General features: G+C 61.3%; 1 protein-coding gene across 1 annotated transcript in view; it reads left to right on the top strand.

The window, feature by feature from the left end:
• The window catches only part of TMEM132E (transmembrane protein 132E), a 47,265-nt gene extending 24,789 nt beyond the window's left edge, over positions 1-22,476 (top strand). The window contains exons 2-9 of the mRNA XM_017349225.3: positions 12,324-13,257; positions 14,538-14,684; positions 14,890-15,082; positions 15,745-15,888; positions 17,750-17,955; positions 18,561-18,849; positions 19,496-19,687; positions 20,472-22,476. Coding sequence (XP_017204714.3) covers positions 12,324-13,257; positions 14,538-14,684; positions 14,890-15,082; positions 15,745-15,888; positions 17,750-17,955; positions 18,561-18,849; positions 19,496-19,687; positions 20,472-21,527 — 3,161 coding nt within the window. The 3' untranslated portion in view covers positions 21,528-22,476. The remainder of the gene's footprint in view (positions 1-12,323; positions 13,258-14,537; positions 14,685-14,889; positions 15,083-15,744; positions 15,889-17,749; positions 17,956-18,560; positions 18,850-19,495; positions 19,688-20,471) is intronic.
• Positions 22,477-26,219: the final 3,743 nt, after the last annotated feature.

Here is a 26,219-nt window from a genome sequence, read left to right as displayed (position 1 = left end):
CCCCCAGCGCACCTGCCCAGGGACAGGAGTCTGAGTTCCAAGCTCCTCTTTGCCAGTAAACCTCAGGGACCTTCAACAGGTGTCTTCTGCTCCCTAGGTTGAGTTAGAGCAGGGATGGGAAGACAGCTCGTGGCTCAGGAACGTTGTCCAAACATCAGCGGTCAGTCTCATCCAGCGACACTGATGGCACAGCTTCACAGCTGTCCCCACCTCCAACTCAGGTCTAGGAACATAGTTGAGGGGGTCAGTACACACAGCCCCCCAACTTCTAGGCTCTGGTGTCCCCGCAGAATGAGTCAGAGAAGTCAGGGGGCCATGGGCCAGCGCTGTGTCCTTGAGTAAGCCTTTCCGATTCCTCCATTGACAAAAAGGATGCAAGTTCCCTGGGCTGCTGTGAGGACGGCAGCACACTTGGCCCCATGCCCAGCACTCCAGGGGCAGCCTCGGAGTGTTAGCTGCACCCCGCTCACCACGCCCGATACCCCTGGGCGCTGTGGCCTCACCCCTACCTGGGCTGCAGAGTCTCTGACTCTTCCCAGAGCCTCCCCTGCCCAAGCCTAGCTCCAACCACCCCCACCCACTGGCAGGCCTGCACAGGATCTCTCTCTCTCTCTCTCTCTCTCTCTCTCTCTCTCTCTCTCTCTCTCACATATACACACACACGCACACACGCACACACGCACACACTTTCTTTTTCCGTTGTTTGTGGCTAATTGTTTATTAGGAGATGCAGGCGGCTGCACCAGTGGGAAGGCTCAGCTTGCTCCGCTATAATTAGGATAATGCACATTAGTCATTTAGTGGAACTCCGCACGCCGCCCCTCCCCCGCACTCCCCTCCTCCGCGTGCCTGCTGCCACTCGCTCAGCTCCCAGGCCACAGGGCCACCCAGGCTGGTTCCAGGGCTTCCTCCTACGGCCCCTTCCACCCAGCGGCCCCTCTCCCTCATCACACTTCTGGGGAGAGGGCCACCCCAGGCTGGCGGTGGCCGCCTCTGCCCTCCCTCCCGTTGCACCTGCTCTGTCCTTTCTCTCTGTCCCCTTTCTCCACCTCCCTCCTGCAGCCTTTCTCTTCCTGATCCGAGCTTTGCCGGCTCCTTTCCGGTGGCTCCCTGCAGCCCTGTTTCACTTCTCTCCCCCACCCCTCAAGGCTGCAGCGGAGATGCAGGGGTGGGTGTGGGTGGGACAGCAGGGCAGGTCAAGCCCAGGAGAGAGGTTGGTAGCAGTTGCTGTGCCTGGGGACCCCACAGCCCCTCCCTGGGTCCCAGAATTGGCGTGGTGAGAAGAGGCTGGGCAGGCCATTGTCACCAAAAGGCCCTGCCCAAGTCCATCAGTGTGGCTCCATGGCCCTTCACCTCCTGAATCACTCATGACCACTCTGAAATCCAGGGACCTCCGGCCCTCAGGAGGCTGGAGGGATTGAGAGGGCGAGGGCAGACCCCCGCAGCGCTGGCAGGAGCCAGGGCTCTGTTCTATGTGGCCTGGGTCAGGCGGGGAGCAGCAGGACAGTGAGCAGTACCCATGAGTCCACAGGAACAGTTTGTTTTTGTCTAGCTCCATGCCGCTGGCCAATGCTAGATCTGGAGACAAATGGACCCCTGACCCTGTGGCTTCATCCCCAAGCCCCCCACCCAGCTCTTCCCGCCACAAAAGGAACCTCACATCAGAGCCCTTACAGCTGGGCCAAAGGTTCACGCTGGAGGTTGCTGCTGGGGCAGGGTGAGGTTGGGGCCCCGCCAGATTTTCCGGAAATACAAGGGCCTTTCCGGGGCGAGGGGCGAGGGGCGAGGGTCTCGCCTGGAAGCACAAAGCCTTCTTGTCTTCCATGGCCTGTGGGAGCCTCTGGCCCCTAACCTGAGGTGACAGAGGCAGCCAGAGGAGCAGACAGGCACACACCACAGTTCATGGGGCAGGCCCAGGCCGGCCGGCTCTCTGTGCACTCGGAAGCAGCATGGCTTCCTCACCTCCCCCCTCCCCAAATCTTCAAGGAGCTGGGCCTCTGAGCTCCAGGCCCCTCCTGCTTGGGGACAGGCAGAGTTGTCCATCTTGTAGGCCCTGCTCCCAAGAAGGCACCATCACCCCATTCTGCTACTGTCCATCCACATCACAGCGGAGGCCCTGCACTTCATGCCACCTGTAGCTTACAGGATCCCATGGGAACAGAAAGTGCAGCTGGAGGGAGAGACGGGGCCCAGCAAGTCTCCCAGGACTGGGGTGTCCGTCCCTGGTCTCCCCTGGGAAAACTCCCGCCTGGTGGAGAAGCTCCAGGGGGCCTGTGGGGGAGCTGCCCCTGGGCCTGGCAGGTGCCTGGGCCTCTGGCACTCCCTCGCTGGAAACATGGAACAAGTGCTCCCTCCTGGGGCCTCAGTTGCACCAGGAACAGGGCTGAGAAGTTCTCCCAATCAGCAGCTCCTTGGGGTGCCCTGGTCACCTGTCTTTCTGGTATCCAGCCTGCCTTCGGGCTCCAGGAAGCAGGCACAGCCCTAAGTTGGCACGGCTGGGCTCAGTCTTTGATTCAGCTGATCCTCTTCGCCTGCACCCCTCTGCCTGGGTCTCTAACTCCGTTCACGCTCTCAGCCATGAGCGCGCAGCTGAGCATCCGCCTCAGAATGGGTGCAGGTTTCAGGCAGAGGGGACAAAGGGGGCGGCCAGTTGAGGGCAGGGTTCCCGGAAGGGGGTGTGTGCATACAAGTGTGTGCCAGGCATCCACTCACTCACTCACTCATTCATTCACTCTACAGAGACCACAATGGGGGTCCCTGCCTTTAGGGGGGCATGTCGGCCACCAGCAGAGGCCCCGAGGCCCTGGGGGGTTCAGTTCAGTGAGAGGGGAGTCAGTGGCTGGGTGCTGGGAAGGGGGGATTCCCCTGAACGCTGGTGACGACACTGGAATGACAGCCGACACTTTAGGACTAAGTAAATCATAGGGCCGATTGTGCGTGGGGCGGGGTGGACATTTCACAAGTGACTACAGACCACACGTTTTGTTCTCCAGGCATGCCAGCCACGGGGAGTTCAGTTTTCTGCCCATTCCACAGCTCGGGACACTGGGGCAAGTGCAGAGTGGCGGGAGGCTGAGCTTGCCACGCCGTCCCACAGGGAGTGACCCGCAGCGCCAGGCGGACCCCACCTCTCCCCACCCTGATGCTGCCACTGAAAAATGTCTCGGAGGGACCCTGACATCCCTTCAGCTAGAGATGGCAGGAAACCAGCAGACACAAGGTCTCCGGGGAGGGGATTGAGGGCAGAGTGGGGGAGGGGTGCCCCTCCTGCTGGCCCCTCCCTCGGCTGAGTCAGTCCAGCCTCTGGCCCGCTGCCAGGCAAGGGGGGTGGGGAGGGCGAGTGCTGGGAAGCCGCCTCTCGGGGATTTACAGCCTGTCAGGGAGGTGGCCGGAGCGTCTGGGGGCTCAAGGCTGCCTCAGGAGTGGCCATGTAACCCGAGGCAGCCCTTTCCCACTCATGGGCTGCAGCCTCGCCCTGGGGCGCCCAGCCCAGCCCAGGCAACCTGAGTCCGAGGGAAGAGGGAGAAGGGAGCCTCCATACTGGTTGGGGGGCCACCCCTGGCTTGGAGGAGCACCCAGGCTGGTCCTTGAGACGGGTCTGCAGTGTTGCAGCTGCAGGAGTTGGTCTGAGCTGCTTGGGCAAGGGTGGAGCAGCTTGAAGGAGGGAGGTCCAGGGGGCTGGGGCTGGCATGGGCAATCTCTCTCCAGCTCTGATCCTCCTCCGCCCTCTAGCCCAGGATGGTTTGCTGCCGCTTCAGCCACGGGCAGGGACATGGCAGCACGGAGCGACCTCTGTGGCATCTGTTGTGCAGCTTAGAAAAACCCAAAAGCAGTGCCACACTGGGCGGCAGGTCTGGGAACAGAGCTGGGCTGCGGCTGAGCCCCTGCTGCATCCTGAGCCGGACAGCTTGGCTCAAGACCAGCTGTTCCACAAACCCAGGGGCTCTGTCCTGGTAAGGAGGGGAGGGCAGCGCTCAGAGCCCGTGGGGCCCCTGCTGTCACCTGCCATTTATCCAGAATACCCCAGGACTCCCTGGGGGCATGGCCCTTACCCGCTCTAGGTCACTGTGTGGCATGCAGGGCAGGGACTGTCCTCTTGCCCCAGATGAGGAATTTGAGGCTGAGAGGGAAGTGCATAAGGTCCCACGGCAGGCAGGTCAGTGGCAGGGCTTCCTGGGCTAGATTCTGGGGACACCACCAGCTAGGACCCCTGCCAGCCTCGGTGCCTCCTCCCAGGTCCTTGGGCGACTGCTCCATGTGCCTGTCATCTCTGTACTTGGTCTGTGTGACTTAACAGATGTTGACAGGGGACCTGCCATGAGCCAAACAAAGCACCAGGCGCTGGAAAAAACCAGGCCCCTCCCTCCTCTCAGAACTAAACAACCAGCCGGCATTGAGTGAATGAATGAATGCGTGAATGAGACTGAGCTGCATCACTGCACCAGGAACCACACCCAGCAGTGTGCTTATTAAATCACAACTCTGCAACAGGCTCATCGAGGCCCAGAGAGGTGAAGTGGTTTGCCTGGGGTCACACAGCTAGGACGTGTCGGAGCTGGGACTCAAATTTGAATCTGGGTGACTCCAAAGACACACAAGTTCTTTCTTTCTTTAAAAAAAAAATTCTTGGAACAGCTTCAAATACTTTGCTCCATTTATAATGGCGTTTATTGTTTTCTTTCTAATTTTACAAGCAATGCATGTACATTGCAGACTACTGGAAAATACATAAACGCATAAAGAAAAAATAACACTCCTCCATAATCCCCGCCCCCCTAGAGATCACCACCATTAGCATTTTGATGCGTTTCTTCCCACTGTCTCCGTCTTTTTCTGTGAGATCAGGATCCGGCTGCAGAGCCGCTTCTGCACCCTGCCTGGTTCACATTTTCCCAGGTGAGGAGCACTTTTCTGAAACCTTGATCTGCAGTGGCAGCACAGAATTGTGTGACTCGTCTGTGTTCACTAATAAGCATAATGTTACAGTGACTTCTTTCTCTGTAAGTCTTTGAGCAGATGTTTGCTTCAGGAGCGGGGCCAGTGTGAAGGCCTTCACCGTCCACACAGGAGTTGCCTTCCGTCCCCTTGCCGCCCGTCCCCTCTGCCACCGGGGCAGCCAGCGCCCTGCGTTGTTAAGCTTGCTAACACTGCATAGCGGTCTTCTGCGACATCACACATCCCTCTCAAGACTCAGGCCTGTGCACCCCCACACAGGAACTGCGTGGTATTGTGGTCACTCCCCGTGTCCCTCAGGAGACCCAGAGTCCCCCAGAGCCAGAATGGCATGCTAGGTCACACCCACCGGCCAGCCAGGGACCCGCACGCTGCCCCAGGGCCGCCCTCCTCCCAGTTTGTACACAGCTCTCTTCCCTGCACCCTGGGCTCCGTCTGCCTCACAGCAGCTCCCCTGGGCATCCCAGTTCCCCTGGGGGTCCCCTACCCGGCCCCACTCCTGTGGTCCTTGAGGCCTGCGGCAGGGATGGCCCCTGAGCACCTCACTGTCTGTGTGAGTCTCGGTTCCTGCTTCCCCTCATTCATTCATTCACTCATTCATTCATTCATCCATTCATAGATTTGACAGAAAGACTGGTTTGGTGGCTGTGTAAGCCAGGCATCGGCCTGGGCTCTGGCTACTTGTCACACCACTCGCTGCCACTCACTGGTGCCACACCAGAGGCACCTCACAGCCTCCGGCATCTCTACCCCTCCCCCACTCTGGACCTGCTTTCCAGATTTCTGTGCTGGTGCAGCGCCTGGGGGCCTGAGCGACACGAAGGGCGGGGCTTCCCTGCTAATCCTGATCCCGTCCTGGGCTCCATTTGCTTTGTGTTGTGTGCTCCTGCTGGTTTATTTAATTGAGAAAGAAAGAGTTCCCACCTGTTGGTTCACTCCCCATATGCCTGAAGTAGCACCCCTCCCCCAGCCCCCGCCTGCAGGTCTCCTACTTGGGTGACAGGGACCCAGTCACTTGAGCCATCACTGTTGCCTCCCGGGGTGCACATTAGCAGGAAGCTGGAGTCAGGAGTCAGAGCTGGGACTCAAACCCAGGTCTGCAGCCACAGGAAGCACGAGTGTCCTAATCGCCAGGCTGCGTGCCCAACTCCAGCTGATTCCTGTGTCCATGCAAGTTAAGGTGTGAATGCTAAAGGATCCCTAGGCACTGACATGTGTGCCACGTGCACATGCACACGTACACACACACACACGCACGCACACGCACGAGGTGAGCAGGCCACGCCCTCTCCTGGCACAGCCCAGAGCCCTTGGGCCCTGCTGACACACCCCACTGTGCCCCTTAGCCGCAAACTCACCAACGCTAATGACATTTTTTTTTCTGATTTGCAAGTGATTAGTTTTAATTTGGGAACAATTAGAGGTAGAAGCCAAGGCATCTGATTGTGATTAGAAGCAGGGAGATGGCCAGAGGCACCCCTGCCCCCAGCTTGCCAGGCCCCGCCCTCCACAAGGAGCTGAGCTCTGCCTCTGGGGGCCGCTGAGATTCCCTTGCTGCGCTCCCAGGCACCCAGCACCGGACAGAGATGAAGAGGGAGCTGTGTCCAGCCATTTGTCCTAAGCAGGTGTCCCCAGCCCCGTCACCAGGTGGATTGGCATTTGAGAAGCTCCTGCTGTGTGCCATGCCTTGCACTATGTCTGCCCATATCACTGCGTGGCTGGAAAGGCAGGAGTGGGAGTCAGTAAGTTCGTGCTTCCTGGTGTTAGGGTGGTTTCAGAGACCTGTGCCTGGCAAGGCGGCACATGAGGGGCTGGCATCATGGTGCAGCAGATTGAGCCACACGCTATACCACCAACATCCCATACAGGTAGTGGTTTGAGTCCTGGCTGCTCCACTTCTGGTCCAGCTCCTCCTAATGCGCCTGGGAAAGCCGTGGAGGATAACCCCAGTGCTTGGGCCCCTGCATACCTGTTGGAGACCTGGGTGGACTTTCAAGTTCCTGGCTTCAGCCTGGCCCAGCCCCAGCTGTTGCAGCCATTTGGGGAGCAAACCAGTGGATGGAAGATCTCTCTCTGCCTCTCCCTCTCCTTTCCCCTGTACCTCTCTGTGCAAGTCTGCCCTGGGATGCTGGTGGGTCCAATGCCTCCCTGGGGGGCCAGCAGAACCTCTGTTCACTCCTTTATCTCTTGGTTGTGGGAAGGAAGAATCTGCCTAGCACATGGGGGACAGGTCACTGGCTATACCTGGTGTGTGGGGGTCCGGGCTGCTGGGGAGGACTGGGAACCCCTCAGCCACCATCCTTACCCCCTTGTAAGGAAGTGGGATGACCCCCACCTGTCTTCTTCCCCTGCCAGTGTGGGAGCTCCACATCTCACTGGGGAAACTGAGGCTGTGAGTCAGACCCTACCAATTCCCGTGTATTCCCTCCCTGGGTTGCCATAACAGAGTGCCCGGGGAGAGGGGGGAGGCACAGCCACTGCAGGGGCCTCCTCACAGTCTAGAGGCTGGAAGGCAGTGGTCAAGGTGAGGGTCTCTTCTCCCCGCGCTTCCCGTCAGCATCCCTCTGTGTGCGGCTGCACGCTCGTGGCCCCTTCTGATATGGGCACCAGTCATATGGGAGTGGGCCACCCTCATAAGCACATTTTAACTGTTACCACCTTAAAGGCTCTCCCTCCAAATTCAAGTGCTGGCAGTCAGGACTTCAGCACAGGAATTCGGGGAGGGACACGGCCCAGCCCCTTCCACCCACAGAAGTGTGTTCCAGCAGGAGGTGTGGGCAAGGGCTGCAGGCAGAGCACAGGTGGCTGATGGCAAGGTTGTACTGAGCCTGCTCCGCATGGCGAGCTAGGGCCGATAGAGGTGCAGATGGGGCAGATGGACTTGGGAAGCAGGCTGGGGCTGGGGCTCAAAACCATGCCCACGTACCACTCTGGGTAGCCTGCTGGGCACTGAGGCCAGTGCTAGCCAGTGCGTGTGACTGTGTGTGCACTGTGTGCATGCATGTGCATTGTGCCCATGTGCATGTGTGTACCTACGCCTCCAGGGCTGTGGGGAGGGTGTGGGCACCTGCTTGGTGCTGAATGTGTTCAAGGCAGGCCCAGGCTGTCACTTTCTCCCCAGTCTCACCTTTGCCACCTCTGCAGCCAACCTAACCTCAGTGTTTGTGTTGATCCCCAGTCCCTACCCCATATCTGACTTCCAGGAGTCTCCTAGCAGCTGTCCCTTTTCCCAGCCCAAGCCATGGTCATGGTGTCTGGAGGTCAGAGTTCTGGGCTGCAATGCACACACACTTGCACGCACGCGCGTGCACACACACACATGCACATTCGCGCAGTCTGCAAACCCTCCACCGACTGAGTGATCTGCTGACTCTGCCAGCCTCACCTCCTCTCTCTGCTGCCACAGCACCACCTCCCAGGGGAAACTGAGGCTCCAGTGGGTGCCAGAATAAGCGAGAGGGAGAGCAGAGATGAGTGCCAGGGTCTCAGGGCCCCACCAGCGCTGCCCACAGGGGAGCCCCCAGGGCCCCGGAAGGAAAGGTGTGTGTGGCAGGGTGAGAAGCAGGAAAGCCACAGCCCCGTAACATTGGATGCCAGGCGCCCTGCTGAGTGCCAGTTGCTTCCTTATCTGCAGGGCTGATAACGGGGTCGAGAGCCTGGGCCCAGGGCCAGGAGCCCTCCCCACAGTCTCCTCTCGGTAGCCTCATTGACCAAGGCTCCCATCACACCTGCAGCTCTGCAGACGGTGCCGGGCAGCTCACTCGGAGAAGAACTCGGACAAGAACTTCTTGTCACAGAAGTCAGTTGAGGGCCTACTACATGCCAGGCAGTGTTAAGCACTAGCACGGTGCAAGGAGCAAAGCAACATCTGCTGAATTTCCAGCAGGCAGAAGCGTGGAAATATGGGCAGGTGCCGAGAAGGAAACAGGCTGGGGGAGGGAAGACGCTAGGGAGGGTGGACGGCCCTGCCTGAAGACTGCAAAGAGAAATATGTGCCTGTCAAGGGGAGAAATTTCCAAGCAGAAGGAGCAGCGAGTGCAAAGGCCCTGAGGCAGAAGCAGTTTTACATTTTCTCAGTGCATTCAGACTGCAACAAGGGTGGTCGGCCAGCTGCCCTCTCTCCGGCTGGGGGGCGGAGAGTGGCATGCAGACACAGTTCCCCAATCCTTTTCTCCACGCCCCGTGAGTCCAGTGCCCATCTGCTCGCCCCTGCCCCTGTTGTGCCTCCAAGGGCTCCAGATGGCCAGCCATGAAGCCAGGATGGTGAGGGGCAAATGGGACTAAGTGGCACTTAGCAGCTCCCGGCGTCTCTGGGGCCCAGGGCAGCGTTCCGACCTCCCACACCCGCCACCCAGCATGGACAGTGAGCACTTACAGCGCCCGTGCACAGATGGCCTCCTCCAGCCTGGAGGGCCAAGCATGGCGGCCCCTCCCCGGCTCGGCCCCTGCCATCCCGCCACACGCAGCAGCTCGCCGTCCCCTGGGCAGCTCCGCACTTCACAGAGCGGAGCCTAAGCCTTGGTCCTTCTGCCACTGTCAGCATCCCTAGGAGGTGGTGGGGCCGAAGTCACCATCACTTTAGAGCAGAAAACTGAGGTTCGGGATGGGGAGCAACTTGCTTAGTGAGTTGGTGGCTGAAGCTGTTTGCTTGTTTGCCATTGCTTCCAAAGCAGGTGGTTGACAGCTGTATCCTGACCCCAGCTAGTACCCTGGGTTTCCCCATGCATGCTGGGGGCCAGTCTCAGAGGCCCAGGGGTAACTGCAGGGTGGCCAGGGACCCCAGATGCCAGTGAAGAGGGCTCTTCCCATCTCTGCTAACATCTTCCTGTCCTCCTTTTGGCCTCTGCCGCCCACGTGCACCCCAGCACCGCAGCCGGCACTTCCTGCAGGGCCACAGAGTGTCTAGGAGGGAGGGGCCGCCGGGGGCTGAGTTCTCCTGGGAATGCTGGCTAAGCCTGGGCTTTCTGGGGAGACCAGGACCCACTGCTTAGGATCTGGGGGGGTCCCTGAGGAGGGGTGTGAGACCAAATGCCACTCCTACAACTGACCCCAGGTCGGTTGCCTCTAATTAGAAACCTGAGACATGAACCTTGAGAGTGGGGACTTAATTGGCTGCCTTTGTGAGGCACTGGTGTGAACATTTGTGAAGCGCTCACAGTGTGATGGACGGTGGCACAGTGATGAGGGGGCACCAGCTGCACGCCGGGCCGAGGACTAATATCGCGTCTCCTCTGCCTGCACTCACCGCAATTGCTGAAGACTTGCTGGGTGCAAGGCCACATGATGGCTAACTCCCACACGAGGCAGGAGGGCAGAGGTCACCTCAGGGAAGACCAGAGCTATCGAGAGTCGAGGGCATAGCTTGGAGAGCGTCCTGGGTGAGGTGGCCCTGGAGCTGCCCCTTGGAGGACAGCGCAGATCTGGATGTGTGCAGAGAGAAGAGAATGCAGACGATGCAGCTTGAGCAAAGGAGAGGAAGTGCAATGGTATCTGGGAGCCCTCACGACCATAAGTTGTCCCGGTCACCCTGCCAGCCAGCCAGGTCTTGGGGACAGGAGGCCTAGGGGGCCCTGAATGCCACACTCAGGGGCAGGGTGTGTTTGGGTTTTGTAAGCACACAGAAGAGAGTCTTCAATACTTGCACACTTGTATGTTCTGTGGCACGATTAATAGTGCTTTCTTACTTGAACAAATGACACAGCTTCCTAGGAGGCCAGCATTCTCACTGCCCCTTCAAGCTGAAGACCGCGACTCAGAGCGGTGCGTGGGAAGAAGAGAACGGGATCTCAAACCTCAGCCCTCTCTGTCGCGCGTCAGTGTCCAACAGGTTCTGCGCTGGCAGTGAGGGGACAACATAGGCTGATCTGTGTCCAGGAGAAAACACTGACCTGGCTGTTATGCGGGAGACAGGGGGCCCAATTAGGCAGTTTTGTGTCACGGCAATGAGGCCAGAATAGGGAGGGGTATGGGGCTGGAGGATAGGGGACAGCCTGGGACATACCAGTGAGTCAGGAGGTGGAACTGCAGGGCCGTGAGACGCCATGGGATGCCCCGCCTCTTATCAGAGTGCCTGGTTCAAGTCCTGGCTCTGTCTGCAATTCCAGCATCCTGCTAACATGCACCCTGGGAGGGAGGCAGCAGGTGATGGCTCAAGAGCTTGGGTCCCTGCCACCAACATGGGAGGCCCAGACTGAGTGCTGGGTTCCTGACTTCACCCTGGCCCAGCCCAGGCTGCTGCAGGCGCTTGAGGAATGGATCAGCACACGGAAGATCTGTCTGTTTCTCTGAGCCTTTCAAACATTTCTTTTAATTTATCTATGTTTTGAAAGGCAGAGTTACAGTGAGAGAGTGGGGAGAGAGAGATATTGATCTTCCATCTGCAGGTTCACGCCCCAGATGGCTGCAATGGTCAGGGCCGAGCCAGGAATCGGGAGTCAGGAGCTTCTTCCAGGTCTTCCACGTGGATACAGGGGCTCAAGGACGTGGGCTGTCCTCCTCTGCCTTTCTCGGGTTATTAGCAGGGAGCTGGATCGGAAGTAGAGCAGCTGGGACTCAAACTAGCGTCCATATGGGATGCCAGTGCTACACATAGCTTTACCCACTACTCTGTAGCGCCAGCCCCTCAAACATTTTTCTTAAAAAAGGAGGGGAGATTTCTAGAACTCAGTAACTTCCTAGGTAGGTGGGGAGGAGGGGACTGAGAAGCCGGAGAAGTCAAACCTAAGGCCTACAAACAGGTTTTGGAGCCTGGTGGTAAATTCAGGAGATACAGGGTCCCTGGGGACCCTTCCCCACCTGGACAACTGGTGCAATAAAGACTGGGTCTGAGAATGGGGCAGGCCCGGGACGGAACCCCGCCACTGGCCGGGTGATCTGGAGTTCCTTGCGCCCTGTGCCACAGCCCCTTTACCTGTCAGATGTAACAAGTCATTGGTGGAAAAGCGGCTGACTCAGTGGGACCCCAACAGTGCCCACCTGGAAGGACTGACCTCAGGATCCATCCAGCTGAGGCTTGCTGGGCTCTGAGGCTTGCACAGTGCCCGCCGTCAGGAACCCCCCTGAGAGGGAAGACCGCCATGACTTTGCAAAGGCACAGGACGGCCCTGTGAGGCAGAAACGCATTTTCTACCGTTTTACGGATGAGACTGGGGGCGGAGAGAAAAATCCGGCTTCAGCCGCACAAGCCTCCCTACCTCCACGCTGCTGATAAGGAAAGGGGGTGCCAGGCCTGGGCCCCCCCCGGGGTGGAAACACAGCGGGCTGCATGCGCAGCTTGGAGAGCCAAGGGCCCCGGAGGGGGGGCGGGTAGGCTGGGCGCCCTGGGGTCTCCTGACTCCTCATTGTCGCCTCTCTCCTCTGTCTGTCCCCAGCCTCGGGTCGCTCGCACCCGGCCAGCCCCAGCCCGCCCGGGCCGCAGGCCAGCCCGGTGCTGCCGGTGAGCTACCGCCTGTCGCACACGCGGCTGGCCTTCTTCCTGCGGGAGGCGCGGCCGCCGCCGCCGCCGCCCGCGGCCAACGGCTCCCTGCAGCGCTCCGAGCCCTTCGTGGTGTTCCAGACCAAGGAGCTGCCGGTGCTCAACGTGTCGCTGGGGCCCTTCAGCACGAGCCAGGTGGTGTCGCGGGAGCTCCTGCAGCCGTCCAGCACGTTGGACATCCCTGAGCGCCTGACGGTCAACTGGAAGGTGCGGGCCTTCATCGTGCGCGCCCGGGTGCCCGCCTCGCAGCCCGTGGCGCAGGTACTCTTCTACGTGGCCGGCCGCGACTGGGACGATTTCGGCGTGGCCGAACGCCTGCCCTGCGTCCGCCTGCACGCCTTTCGCGACGCCCGCGAGGTCAAGAGCTCCTGCCGCCTCGGCGGGGGCCTGGCCACGTGCCTCGTGCGGGCCGAGCTGCCGCTGGCGTGGTTCGGGCCCCCAGCGCCCGCCTCGCCGCCCTCTGCGCGCCGCAAGGCTGCGGACGGGCTGGAGGCCGAGGCGGCCGCGGAAAGTCAGCAGGCGGAGCTCTACTACACCCTGCACGCCCCCGACGCCACGGGGGGCTGCGGGGGCGCCCGCCGAGGGCCGGGGGCCGGAGCAGGGGTGCGCGCCGAGAGCCCCACGCAGCACCCGCTGCTACGCATCGGGAGCATCAGCCTGTTCCGCCCGCCGCCCCGGAGGGCCCTGCAGGAGCACAGGCTGGACAGCAACCTGATGATCCGCCTGCCCGACCGGCCCCTGAAGCCGGGCGAGGTGCTCAGCATCCTGCTCTACCTGGCTCCCAACGCCTCCTCGGCCCCCAGCCCCAGCGTGGAGCACTTCACACTCAGGTAGTAGGGCTGCGGCAGGAGGGGGCCCAAATGCACACCTGAGTATCCCGCGGGGTGGGGTGGGGGGTCCAGCTGCACCCGGGGCCAGCATCGGAATCCTGGCTCTTCCATGTATCCCTCGAGCAACCTCAAGAAGACTCCTCACTTACGGGAGCCTCAGTGTCCCTGCCTAAAGGTCTCCTACGGATTGGAGTCCCAGTAAAGGGGACGTGCCAGTTTTCACAAGCACAGGTGTCCAGAATAATAGAATCGGGGCTGAAAGGGCCTTTAGATGGAAGCAGGTGCAGTTCTTCCATTTTACAGATGAGGAGACTGAGGCCAAAGAAGAGAAGTGGCCATCGGAGATTAGTAGCTCCTTGGCCGATTGCCAAAAGATGGATGGGGGTGTATGCCTGTTGGACACTGGGCTGAATCCAGGCCTCCCAGCTCTCTGTGCCCTGAGGACACAGGACACGGATTTGGGAGCATCTTAGATCAGGTCACAACCCTGCGGGACAGTAGGAGTCCGTGGTTCCTTCCAGCCAGGCTGGGTGATTCTGGGGACGTGGGAAGGGCCCCACACAATGCCCCTGCTTCGAGCACTGTGTGGAGGCCCCGGGGCGCCACGGGGGGCTGCAGCCTCCTTGTACCAGGTGCTTGTACCGCGTGCTCCCGTCGAGCTCAGCTGTTCCTAGAAGGGCTCGTACCTGACTCAGCGCTGCACAGCTGAAAGGCAAATGAGCAGAGTCGGTCGGCAGAGAGCTTGGGCTGCACTTGGAGCAGAAGGTGTGGAATCAGTCTGCCTCCGTCAGTGTTACCTGGAGCTTGGCGGGCGTGGCGCGCCCACTGTAGGACACTACACTCTGTGTGGCATTAGTGTCCAGGGCTCAGTGACTAGGCAGGAGGGCACTTGAAGCTGTGGCCACAGAAACTATTGGAGGAGCTGGAGGAAAGAAGACAGAGAACGCCTCTCTCCAGCTGTCTAGAGGACTGTTCCAGTTAGGAGGGGGTGGCAGGGTTCATGGCCATTGTGCTTCAGCAAAATGAACACACATCTTCTGTCTGCGGGCCTTCGGGGGCAGAAGCGGTGTCACTAAGGCGTGCAGATGGAGAGGGGGCAGACGGGGCAGAGATAGCCTAGAGGTGAGGTTGCTTCCATCTGTGACACCCTCTCCCCGGATCGCTCTCACTGAGCCGAGGACTAGGGTACACTCAGCGCAGCCTAGGGCTGCTGACCAGGCAGGCAGCCTCAGGGGCCCAGCCTGACCCAATCCCTCTTCTTCCTCCCCTCTTGGTCCCAGGGTAAAGGCCAAGAAGGGTGTGACCCTTCTAGGTACCAAGTCCCGGAGTGGCCAGTGGCACGTGACGTCAGAGCTGCTGACTGGGGCAAAGCACTCAACAGCCACGGTGGATGTGGCCTGGGCTCAGGGCACGCCCCCGCCCCCCTGGTGAGCCCGAGGTTATGCATCTGCAGGGGTGGGGGGTTCTTGATGGAGGAGGCCCCACCTGATGGGGACCGCGAAGTCTGGGCCACTGGGCAGGGCTGGGGCACCTCGGGAGGGCTGGAGAAGCCCCTGGTAGGGTCCCCACGGAGGGGGTCAGGAGCCCTGGGCTGCTCCCAGCCCTTCCTCCTGTGCTCTCCCACCGAGGCAGGGAGGGCCAGGGACCCCTGGAGATCCTGCAGCTGGACTTTGAGATGGAGAACTTCACCAGCCAGTCGGTGAAGCGTAGGATCATGTGGCACATCGACTACCGCGGCCACAGCGCCCTGCCCGAGCTGGAGCGGGCAGTCACCGAGCTCACGGTCATCCAGCGGGACGTGCAGGCCATCCTGCCCCTGGCCATGGTGAGCGAGCGGGGGACTGGCTGCCGGATCCCTGGGTCTGGGCATGCATGGGGTACGGGTGGGACAGGGACTGGAACGTGCCTGGCTGAGCATGCACGCAGCTGTGTGCCCATGGGTGTGTGTGTGTGTGACTGCCTCCTGTGCCCAGGTGCCCACATGGGGCGGGCACTGTGAGGACAGCAGGTGCCAAGGTGGGCAGAAGCAGGGGAAGTCACCACGGAGGGGCCACCTGGGAGGTCACCCGGGAGGAAGTGCTGGCAAACAGAGATGGCGGGGCAGGCAGCGCTCACATGAGCAGAGGTGCCCTGCTGGAAATGTGAGGGGTTGTTCCAGGGAGCAGTGAATTTAGGAAGATCGTCTGAGACCAGCCCAGGGGCACCATGAGTGGCCAGCTGAGCATGTGGGGTGTGGTCACCCGGGAGACTGGGGAGGGGTGTAGTGAGAGTGAGAGTGAAAGAGACCCTGATGCTCCTGTAGAGTCCAAGAGAGCGGCCCCCTCCCCCATGAAGGATCATAGGACTGGGTGGACGCCTGTCCCTGCCCAAGTCCCTGCAGGAGGGATGTGGCTCCAAGACACGGGAGCAGCCAGGAGCCAGGGCTCCGCTGTGGCGTTCCAGGAGAGAAAGGACGGCAAGCAGAACCCCTCTGCCACCCCCCCGCAGGACACAGAGATCATCAACACGGCCATCCTGACCGGCCGCACCGTGGCCATCCCTGTCAAGGTCATCGCCATTGAAGTGACGGGCCTCGTGCTAGATGTCTCTGGCCTGGTGGAATGCGAGTCTGACAATGAGGATATCATCAAGGTGGGCTTCCTGGAGGTGGGGCCCCTGCAGAAGAGGGCCTCAGGCCTTCAGGGGAGAGCAGAACCCCGACCCAGAATCCAGGTGGCTCCCTCTTCCTCAGCCTTTAATTCTGACCCCCGCACCTCCCCTGCTTGGGATCCTTTCCCTTTCCTCCTGAAGCACCAGGCTCTCCTCATCCCAGGAGGCATCACACCTTTCTGAAAAGGTGCATTCCCAAGATGCTCCCTCACCCCATCCCTGGGTACTGCTCAGGCCAATCCTGGAGGGCTTCCTGTAGGAATAGGGAACAGGCCTTCTGGCAGGCCAGAGAGAAAAAGGCAGTGTTGAGTACCAGTGTGTGACAGACACTGGGCAACTGGGCAACTGGGCAATGGGGCTGGGTGGAGGGAGTGGGCCCCTCAAATCCCTGCCCTTGGGAGGTATGGAGATGCAGTGGGAGAGACGGAGCTGGGGGAAGGAGTTAGGCCAGGAGAGAGGGCCCGTGCCCTTCCACTCCTGCTCTGCCAGCACCAGCTCCGCCTTCCTGCCCCTAGGCTGCTCCCAGGGCTGGCTCTGGCCCCGGCCTCCCCAGGCCACCACACAGGACCTGTGTCCGAGGCGAATGGCCCAGGTTGGCCCTCCCTAGGAAGGTCCAGATTTGCTCCTTCGTTATTGTGCAGTGGGCAGGGGGAGGGGGCGGGAGGCAGTTTGGTGGGAGAGTGGACCACCACACCTGTGGGCTGGGAGAGCAGGCTGCCGCCAGGGCGGCCTGCGGTGGACACCAGAATTGGATGGTGAGACGATGAAGGGCTTTCCTGTTCCTGGAGAGTGCAGGTGCAGGGACCCCCCCTCTGCCCGCTCCCTCCCTCTCTCTTCATGCTCTGTCCTGGGTCCCTCTGGGTCTGCAGAGCCTGGGGGTCACCTATTCCATCACTGACCCAGAAGAACGTCCCTCACAGGAGCCAGAGCGGGGGGCTCCAGGCCGCACCCCATCACCTGTCAGCATAGAGGGAAGAAATGGGCCTGCTCCCGAGAGTCCCACCCTGCACCTTCTCTGCCCCAGGCCTGGCTGAGAGACCCCCGGAGTTAGAATTTGTTAGAGAGCTCAGTAACGCACACCGGGGCTATGGAGCCTGCCAGCCTGCTGATGCTGAGCGAGCGGGAGCTGAGCGCTCCTGGCAGGGCTGCTCTTCCCACCTGGCCTCTCCTCTGAGCCAATGAGGGAGGTGGGCGGGGCCTCGCCATGGCCACCCCCGCCCACTGCCTGAGAGACCACCCCCAAAATCCAGGACCAGTGCCCATGGCGTGTTCCCGCAGGAGCCCCGGAGGGCTTGGGCACTCAGCGCGCACCCCTGCCTGCACTGCCCACCCCCCGGCAGCACCGGCAGCAGCCAGTCTGTGAGCGGGCACTAGTCCCTATCACCGAGACGTGGTCAGCAGAACCCTAGGAACACACATGACTATCTAGGTGGGCCCGTAGGAGCCTGGGCTCTGAGCTTGGGCTCCCCTGGCCCTGGGTTTTCCCTTCCGGTTCTCTCATCTTCAGCCCCCAGCAGGAGCAGCCGCTTGCCCTGAAAGTAGCCACTGTGCATGCTCCAGAGTTCAGTTGTTCTGGAGGAGGGGCCAGCCTGAGAGCCCCACCAACCCACCCTCCCCACCCCAGGCCCTGAAGCCTCCTACCTGCGGGGTTGGTCCTGGCACATCCCCCAGGGCCCTAAGCCTCCCACAGAGGCCCGAAGGGTGGTCTCTGGAGAAACAGAGGCGGGGGGCTTCTCCTGCCAGCCTCCTGCCTCCTCCCTCCTCCAGTCTCCCCAGCCTGGCCTGGCAGGCAGACTCACAGGCAGGTCGGGCGGCCCGTGCCCACTGCCGTCCCTTTCCACAGGTGTCCAGCAGCTGCGACTACGTGTTTGTGAGTGGCAAGGAGTCCCGGGGGTCCATGAACGCCAGGGTCACCTTCCGCTACGACGTGCTGCACGCCCCCTTGGAAATGACCGTCTGGGTCCCCAAGCTGCCCCTGCACATCGAGCTCTCAGATGCCCGCCTCAGCCAAGTGAAGGGCTGGAGGGTGCCCATCCTCCCTGACCGCAGGTACAGCCCCGACGGCAGGCGCTGGGGATGCTCACGGGGCACACAGCCTGGCACATGTGTGCGCGAGGCCCTAGATACACACAGGCCATCAACAAACTTATTGGGCAGCTACCATGTGCCAGGCACTGACCGGTGTTTGAGCTGTGAGTGTGGCTGTGCCTGCTCCAGCCCAGTTCTGAGTCCAGGGAAGGCAGTGCTGATGGAGTTAGGCCAGCATGGTGGTGCACAGGAAGCCCTCCAGGGGAAGTCCCCTAGGTCTAGAACTTAGCTCCGTGCCAGGCACATGCTTGGGGATGAAGAAGAGGTTTTGACGTCAGCCGTTCCCAGACGTGGGCTAAGCCACGCCGAAAAGGAGAGAACAAAGACAATCCAAAGAGCACTTTCCTAGGAGAGAAAAGGCTGGGACTCCTGGCCCCAGGCTTCACACACAGAAGGCAGGCTTGAGCCAGGAGGAGACATCCTGTCTTACAGAGATTCCACCCACCGTGAGCTAGAGACGAGGAAGCAGGGCAGGGGAGAGAGCAGTGACTTGTGCGGGTCAGACCAGGGTAAGGAGCCCGCAGTCCGGCCAGGCCTGACTTTGCCCCATCTCCCCACCCGCCCAGGTCAGCCCGGGAGAGTGAGGATGAGGACGAGGAGGAGGAGGAGCGGCGGCAGAGTGCAAGCCGCGGCTGCACCCTGCAGTACCAGCATGCCACCCTGCAGGTCTTCACCCAGTTCCACACCACGTCAGCCGAGGGCACCGACCAGGTGGTCAGCATGTTGGGCCCAGACTGGCTGGTGGAGGTCACTGACCTGGTCAGTGACTTCATGCGTGTAGGTGACCCCCGAGTGGCACACATGGTGGACAGCAGCACGCTGGCAGGCCTGGAGCCAGGCACCACCCCCTTCAAGGTAGGCACACGGGGCAGTGGTGAGAGCCTTGGTTACCTAGGTGTTCCCAGAGCGTCAGCCTCGGGAGCCAACCCCCAGCCGCCCCGGAATGCTCTCCTCGACCGTGGTCTCTGCCGGTCAGATGTCTGGGTGGAAGTCACCCACCTGGGCGACCGCAGATGGAGACTCAGATGTACCTACGGACAGACATGTTTGTTATTAAATAACTGATCCAACGTTTAGCAATTGGGAAGCTTCTCATTTAAAAAACAAATCCAGATTTCTGGTTTTCCCTGGGCATGCACTCCCCCCAGCAGCAGTCCGCTGGAGCCCTCACAGGTGCCCTGTTTTGTCAGTGTGCCCTTCCCCCGCCTCTCCCTTCCATCTCGGGAAGAGTGGGCGGGAACATCCATTGCTGCTCAGCACCACGCAAGGGTGGGTGTGGTCCTTCCCAGCTCTGCGCTCTCTCATCTGTGTGGCTGCCTGGCTCCCCGGGACCACTAGCCACCGGGTCCCAGCTGCAGACCCAAAGCAGAGCCAGGAGTCCTGCCCCCCCTCCCCGCCCCCGCCTGCCCCAGCCCTCTGGGCCCCTCCTCTGGAAGCACTGAGATTCCTCCCCGACGTGGGGACCCTGGCCCCCTCCCACTCCCATTGCACTCTGCCTCAGGTGGTGTCCCCGCTGACAGAGGCCGTGCTGGGGGAGACGCTGCTGACGGTGACAGAGGAGAAGGTCAGCATCACACAGCTGCAGGCCCAGGTGGTGGCCAGCCTGGCCCTGTCCCTGCGGCCCAGCCCCGGGAGCAGCCACACCATCCTGGCCACCACAGCCGCCCAGCAGACCCTCAGCTTCCTCAAGCAGGTAACTGGCCACCTGGCCGCCCCAGCCGGGGACTCTGGGGTACAGAAGGAGGACTCAGGGGCTCCGCCTCACCCTTGTACATGGAACCCCCAAGGGAGGGCTTTCAGTCAGTCTGGGCAAGGTCTTGCTTACTGTCCTTGCCCGCTGAGCCTTTCCTGCCAATGCTCAGAGGGCAGTCACCTCAGCCCCACCCCCAGGAAGGACCCCCACCCATCTCTGGAGCCCCGAGTACACTCTGCAGGCAGTAGGCAGTGCAGCAAGGCAGGGCGTCGGGTGGCAAGGCAGGAGTCGGGACATAGGGCTCCTCTGCACCCCGTGCTCCACGATCCCAAGCCCATCCCGTTCTCTGGGCCCTCCCTCCTCCTCTGCAGAGGATGCCTCTCAGAAGGTTTCGGCCAATGGAGGAGGGGTGTGTGTGTGTGTGTGTGTGTGTGTATTCTCAATAGTCAGGTGTCGAATGGGGGTGATCCCGAGGTCAGCCGTGGAGATAGGGGGCTAACCGGCAGCAGTACAGACTTGAGCTAGACCCAAGGCAGAACTCAGCCTCAGCTCATCAAAGGGAGAAGCTGACGTGGACTAAGAAGCCCTCGGTCTGGATGTTGTAAGCCGCCTTTCACCTCCCCACAACCTGTGAGCAGGACTCACACTCAAATGACGTTTCCTGAGAGCCCGCCCCCGGCCAGGCATAGAACCAGGGCCGGGAGTGCAGCAGGAGGCTCAGCAGCTTAACTGGGAAGTCCATGGAGTGAGCGTCTTCACTCCTGTCCCCTTTCTCCTCCTCCAGGAAGCCCTCCTGAGCCTCTGGCTCTCCTACAGTGACGGCACCACAGCCCCACTCTCCCTCTACAGCCCCCGGGACTACGGGCTGCTGGTGAGCAGCCTGGACGAGCGCGTGGCCACCGTGACGCAGGACCGCGCCTTCCCGCTGGTGGTGGCCGAGGCAGAGGGGGCCGGGGAGCTGCTGCGGGTAGAGCTGAGCATCGCCGAGAGCTGCCAGAAAACCAAGCGCAAGAGCATGCTGGCCACGACCCCCGTGGGCCTGCGGGTGCACTTTGGGCGGGACGAGGAGGACCCCACTTACGACTACCCGGGCCCCAGCCAGCCGGGGCCGGGTGGGGGCGAGGATGAGGCCCGGGGTGCCGGCCCACCAGGCACCGCGCTCCCCGGCCCCGAGGCCCCGGGCCTGGGCCCCAGCAGCCCCGCAGCGCCGCCCACCGAGGACTTCCTGCCGCTGCCCACCGGCTTCCTGCAGATGCCGCGGGGGCTGACCGACCTGGAGATCGGCATGTACGCGCTGCTGGGCGTCTTCTGCCTTGCCATCCTCGTCTTCCTCATCAACTGCATCGTCTTCGTGCTGCGTTACCGCCACAAGCGTATCCCGCCCGAGGGCCAGACCAGCATGGACCACTCGCACCACTGGGTGTTTCTGGGCAACGGGCAGCCGCTGCGCGTGCAGGGGGAGCTCTCGCCGCCCGCTGGCAACCCGCTGGAGACCGTGCCCGCCTGCTGCCACGGCGACCACCACAGCAGCGGCAGCTCGCAGACCAGCGTCCAGAGCCAGGTGCACGGCCGCGGGGATGGCTCCTCGGGCGGCTCGGCCCGGGACCAGGCTGAGGACCCCGCCAGCTCACCCACCTCCAAGCGCAAGCGGGTCAAGTTCACCACCTTCACCACGCTGCCCTCCGAGGAGCTGGCCTATGACTCAGTGCCCGCCGGCGAAGAGGACGAGGAGGATGAAGAGGACCTGGGTTGGGGCTGCCCGGATGTGGCGGGCACCACGAGGCCCACTGCAACCCCAGACCTGCACAATTACATGCGCAGAATCAAAGAAATTGCATAGGCGCCGTGGGGACCCCAGCTCACCCTGGGGCAGGCAGCTGGATGGATTTTATACTCCCTGCTCCTGCAGCTTTGCCGGGCCCTGCCCGCCTCCCACTGTTACCCTCTTCTGCCCCCTGCAGGTGGAGGCCCCTTCCTCCCCTGGCTTGCAGGGAGGAGAGCGACCCCCAGCCCTTGTTCACCCTTCCCAGACTGCCTCCATCCTAGGCAAACCCCTGCCCCAAGAGGGAGGCCGGGAGGCCATGCTTGGGGCGAGGTGGACACACACTGTGCCCCAGCCCCCGCCTCCATCTCCCCCGTCCTACCCCTGTGCAGGGGGCTCTGGCGAGTCCTGTGTCACACACGCTGCACAAAGACTTTTCTCAAACCACTATTCAGGGATTTCTGTCCTGCAGGGTGGGAGGTAGCGGCTGCCTGCCCTGCCAAGGATCTTGCTGTGGACAGGACGTTCTGGGGGGTGGGGTACAGTTGTAGCATCTGCCGGCTCCTGGGTGCCTCCCAGGGCCTGGGAGCTGACCGAGCCGGGCACCTCCCTGAGTGGGCTGCCTGCTCCAAGGGCTGTGGGCAGGGACCTAATGGGAAGGACTCCTGGGTACTTCTCCAGCCACACCACACCCCAGAGCGCCACGGTCTGCACGGGCCCAGGGGGACCCCGGGGCCTGCTGTGTCCCCCACAGCAGGGTCAACCCTACTGCGCCTTAGCCACCCCCGCTCTGCTGAGCCCCTTCCCTCACAGAACAGAGTCTGGGCCGGGGAAGAAGAGGGCGCCGGGGAACGCCACGAGGGACCTCGGGGTGGGCACAGGCCCAGGGGAGCTGGCAACTCCCCTTCCTCACCCCACAGCCTCTTTTCCTTCGGGCTCTACCCACCACTGTGTCGGATTTTTCTTAAATAAATGGAGGCCGTCAGACTTGGGGGTGGGGGCGGCAGCTCCCAGCGAACAGAGAGTACCTTGTGGCTGGCTCTGTCTCTTCCTCGTGTGCACTGCGCATGCCGGGGCACGAGCCTGAATCTTGGGAGACCAAGCTGTGTCCTGCTCTGCCTCCCTGCCTGCAAGCCCCCTGCTCCTCGCCAGTGCTGTGGGGGCGCCCAGTTGAGGGGTGAAGGATCTGCCCCCAGAATGCAGCCCAGCATTGTAAGGATGACTTTGTCATGATTGGCTTGGGTGAGGGAGGGCCCAGGAAAGGGAGGAGTGACTTAAGGGGGAGTGTGCCTGGCTGCCTCCACCCACCTCTCTTCATCACAGGGGTGGGGTTGGGGGAACTGCGGGGGGGGGGGGTGTCTTTTTGTTAGCATTGGTATGCTGGGCATGCACCTCCCACCAACGGGGCTGACACACTTGACCTGTGAGCATGCACGTGGCCTCCCATGGCCCCGGGGGACCACTCCCCAGCACAGGCAGCAGTCCGTGGGGACACAGCAGCTCCCTGCCTGAGAGGAGCCCCCTCCGGTGCCTGTGGACAGGTGGTGACAGCACATGTCACATGTCACATGTCATGGGTAGGGGAAGGAACGGCAGTCAGCCTCTGTCCAGGAGTGTCCAGTGGCAGCTCGGGCTGCACCGGGAACTGCTGGAACATGCACCTGTCGGCCTCAGGAGGAAGCCCGACCTGCCACGGTCACCTGCTCAAACTGATGGGGGCCACCCTGGGATTGGGGCGGGGGTTCCGTGAGGCCATGCATGTGAAGGGCTCTGTATGGCGCCGGGCAGCAGGTGCACACTTCCCCAGGCCAGGAGGGTCTCAGTGAAGGGGTTTGCCACAGCCAGGTGTTCGTTTTCAGGTAAGGTGTGAGGGCCTAAAAGGACCATCTCCGCCCACGACATGTTTGGCAACCAGGAGTCCAGCGCCGGAAAGCCGCATCCAGGGCAGAAGCACGGCGGCCTCGCGGGAGGGCTGTCCTTGAGCCCACAGCGCAGCAGCCGCAGCCAGTCGAATCTGCCCTGACCACAAGCTCCTAGAGGCGCATTTTCCTTACCCCCCAGGTGCCTAACAGGGCGCCTGGAATTGGCAGTGCTCAACAGGTGCTAGCTGGATGCAGAGTGTAAATGGATTGGCGTGATCTCACGTGTGGGGATTGCCTCTTCTCCACCACCTTATGAGTGCAGAAAGTCACCTGTGATCCGTCTCAAATGGAAGAGCGATAAGGTCACTGGTGTAGGACAAGGAGGGCTACTTGGCTTGGGAGTGTGCTGGGGGTAGCTTGCTGTAGAATTTGGAACAGGGAACCACTTTAAGCTCCAACCTGGAAGGAGTCTGGGGAGCAGCCCCATGGGACTGTGGGTAAGAAGCCTCCAGAACCAGAGGGAAGGACAGGTCAGCTGCCCCCTGTTGTGTGGGACAGGTGGGGCTTTGCCTGGGGGCCTCCCCCAGGCAGCTTGGGAAGGACAAAGCCAGGGAGGCTCAGAAAGCTGGAAAGTGAGTGCAAAGCCCCGGGCTGCTATACCTCTGCCACACCCACTTTGGCCGCCCTGTTTTTGCACCTGCTCTGCTGCATCTGGACTGTGGGTCCCTGAGGATGGGAAGGTATGGAGGCCAGAGAGCGTGGCAGGGCCAGAGGAGGTCTGGGAACCAAGCTCACGCCTGAGGTCCTGGTATTTCCCTCTCTGTGGGGGCAGCAGGCACGGAGAGCAGGGTGCACACAGTAGGCAGCGGCAAGCTTCAGCCCAGGCCTGGTGCTGTGTGAGGATGGAGGGCAAAGGCCCCAAGCTGCCGCCTGCCTACCCAACTGCTCCTCCGGATGAACTCCAGGAAAGACCTGCGACCAGGCCCCCGCGGGCAGAAAGCTGGTGTACTGGTGATGCTGTTTGCTGGCATTCATGCTTTCGCCAGCTGGAAACAGGGCCCAGAGAGGGCGAGCCGTGGGTTGACAGGCACACAGCAAAGCTTGGAACAGAGCCAGAGCTGCGCCGCCCTCCTTGTAACTTGTGTCCCCTTCTCTTCATCCCTCACGCCCTGTCCAAATGCGAGAACCAGAAGCGATCGCTAGAAACAGCAACGGCTGACCCCGGCAGAGTTCAAGTGGGACCAGGCTTGGTGGGAACGAGGCGGGACATTAAGTTAACAGCCCCTCTGGAATGGCCCTGGCACCGAACGCCTCTTTGAAAATTTGTCTCCAACCCCAGAATCGAATCGAGGGAGCGTGTAAAGAATCGTTACTCACGGAGAGCTGCTTGGGGGCACCGGGCAGCCAGGCCCATGAATCAGCTCGCTGGCAAAATGAGATTTCTCAGACGAGCAGGGCCGGCATGGTGGGGAAGCCACTGGGGAGTGCCCCGAGCCCCGTGCTGCCAGCTCCTCCCTCACACCAGCCCAGGGCTCTCCTCCCCGCCTGCCATCAGCCACATTGACCCAGCACCAGCACCTACGGTGTGCTGGGCGCTGTGCTCCCCTCAAGAGAAGGCTTCTGGGGCAGGGGGAGAGATTCGGGAGCCAAACAGAAAACATTGCAAATGCAAAAGTGGGCTGGAGAAGGACCCTTGAAGACCTCTAACTTCTTTTTTTATTTTTTTAAAAGATTTTTATTTATTTATTTGAAAGTCAGAGTTACACAGAGAGAAGGAGAAGCAGAGAGAGAGAGGTCGTCCATCCACTGGTTCACTCTCCAATTGGCTGCAAAAGCCGGGGTTGCGCCAATCCGAAGCCAGGTGCCAGAAGCTTCTTCTAGGTCTCCCACGCAGGTGCAGGGCCCTAAGGACTTGGGCCATCTTCTACTGCTTTCCCAGGCTATAGCATAGAGCTGGATCAGAAGTGGAGCAGCCGGGACTTGAACCAGCGTCTATATGGGATGCCGGCACTGCAGGTGGCGGCTTTACCCGCTATACCACAGCACTGGCCCCGAAGACCCCTAACTTCCTAAACAGGTTAGCAGAGCTTCCTGGGGTCTGGCTGTCTATGCTGCCTGACCTTCAGCCCTGAGCCCTCGCATGCCCATTTGCAAAAGCACAGAATCACCACTACCACTCGGCAGGATCCTCCGACCTCCCCAAAGAGGCCCCTCTTGAGTCCCTAATGAGTTTGGGGACAGAAGAATCACGAATTCAGTTTCATGGAGGAGGCGACAGGCACACAGAGAGGGCAAGTCTCCAGCTCAGCCGTGACCTGGGGGGACAGCCCCAAGCCTCCCCCCTCAGGGCTACGTCCCCTGGCAACTGAGGATGCTGGAAAGAACGGAGCTGGAGAGAGTGTGCGTGCAGGGGGCTGGGGAAGGGTCGGGTGGCTCCGATGTGCTCAGCGGTGCGGCTACGGCTGAGGGAGCCCCCTCAAGGCACAGATCCTCCACAGCGCTGGGCCACATGGAAGAGAATGAAGACACTGTGGACGCGAGGCCTCTCGGCCGCTGCTCAACCACAAACCCCACCTGAAAGCCCCTCCCCCGCAGGCTGACGCAGCAGACAGGCACCCACCCTCACGCTGAGACCCAGCAAGACCTTCTCTAGCAAGGCGACACAGAGGTGCCCAGCCCAGGGAGCCGGGTGTGGCCACACCTGCCCTTTCTCATGGAATACCACTGCCCTTCCAGGCCCTGGGGCTCAGCAAGAAACTGGGGCGCTGAGGCCGACCCCAATGGCCCCCCAACTGCCATATTGGCTCAGTGAGTGTTTATTAAAGTGTAGATCTGACAGCGTGCAGAGGACGTCAGAGTCTTCAAAACTCACTGCCGTTGAGGGAGCACCCACTACATGCTAGCCATT

This window comes from Oryctolagus cuniculus, chromosome 17, assembly GCF_964237555.1.
Source record: "Oryctolagus cuniculus chromosome 17, mOryCun1.1, whole genome shotgun sequence".
Lineage (NCBI taxonomy): Eukaryota > Metazoa > Chordata > Mammalia > Lagomorpha > Leporidae > Oryctolagus > Oryctolagus cuniculus.
The sequence above is the reverse complement of the archived record's forward strand: the minus strand, read 5'-3'. Positions and strand labels throughout refer to the sequence as shown.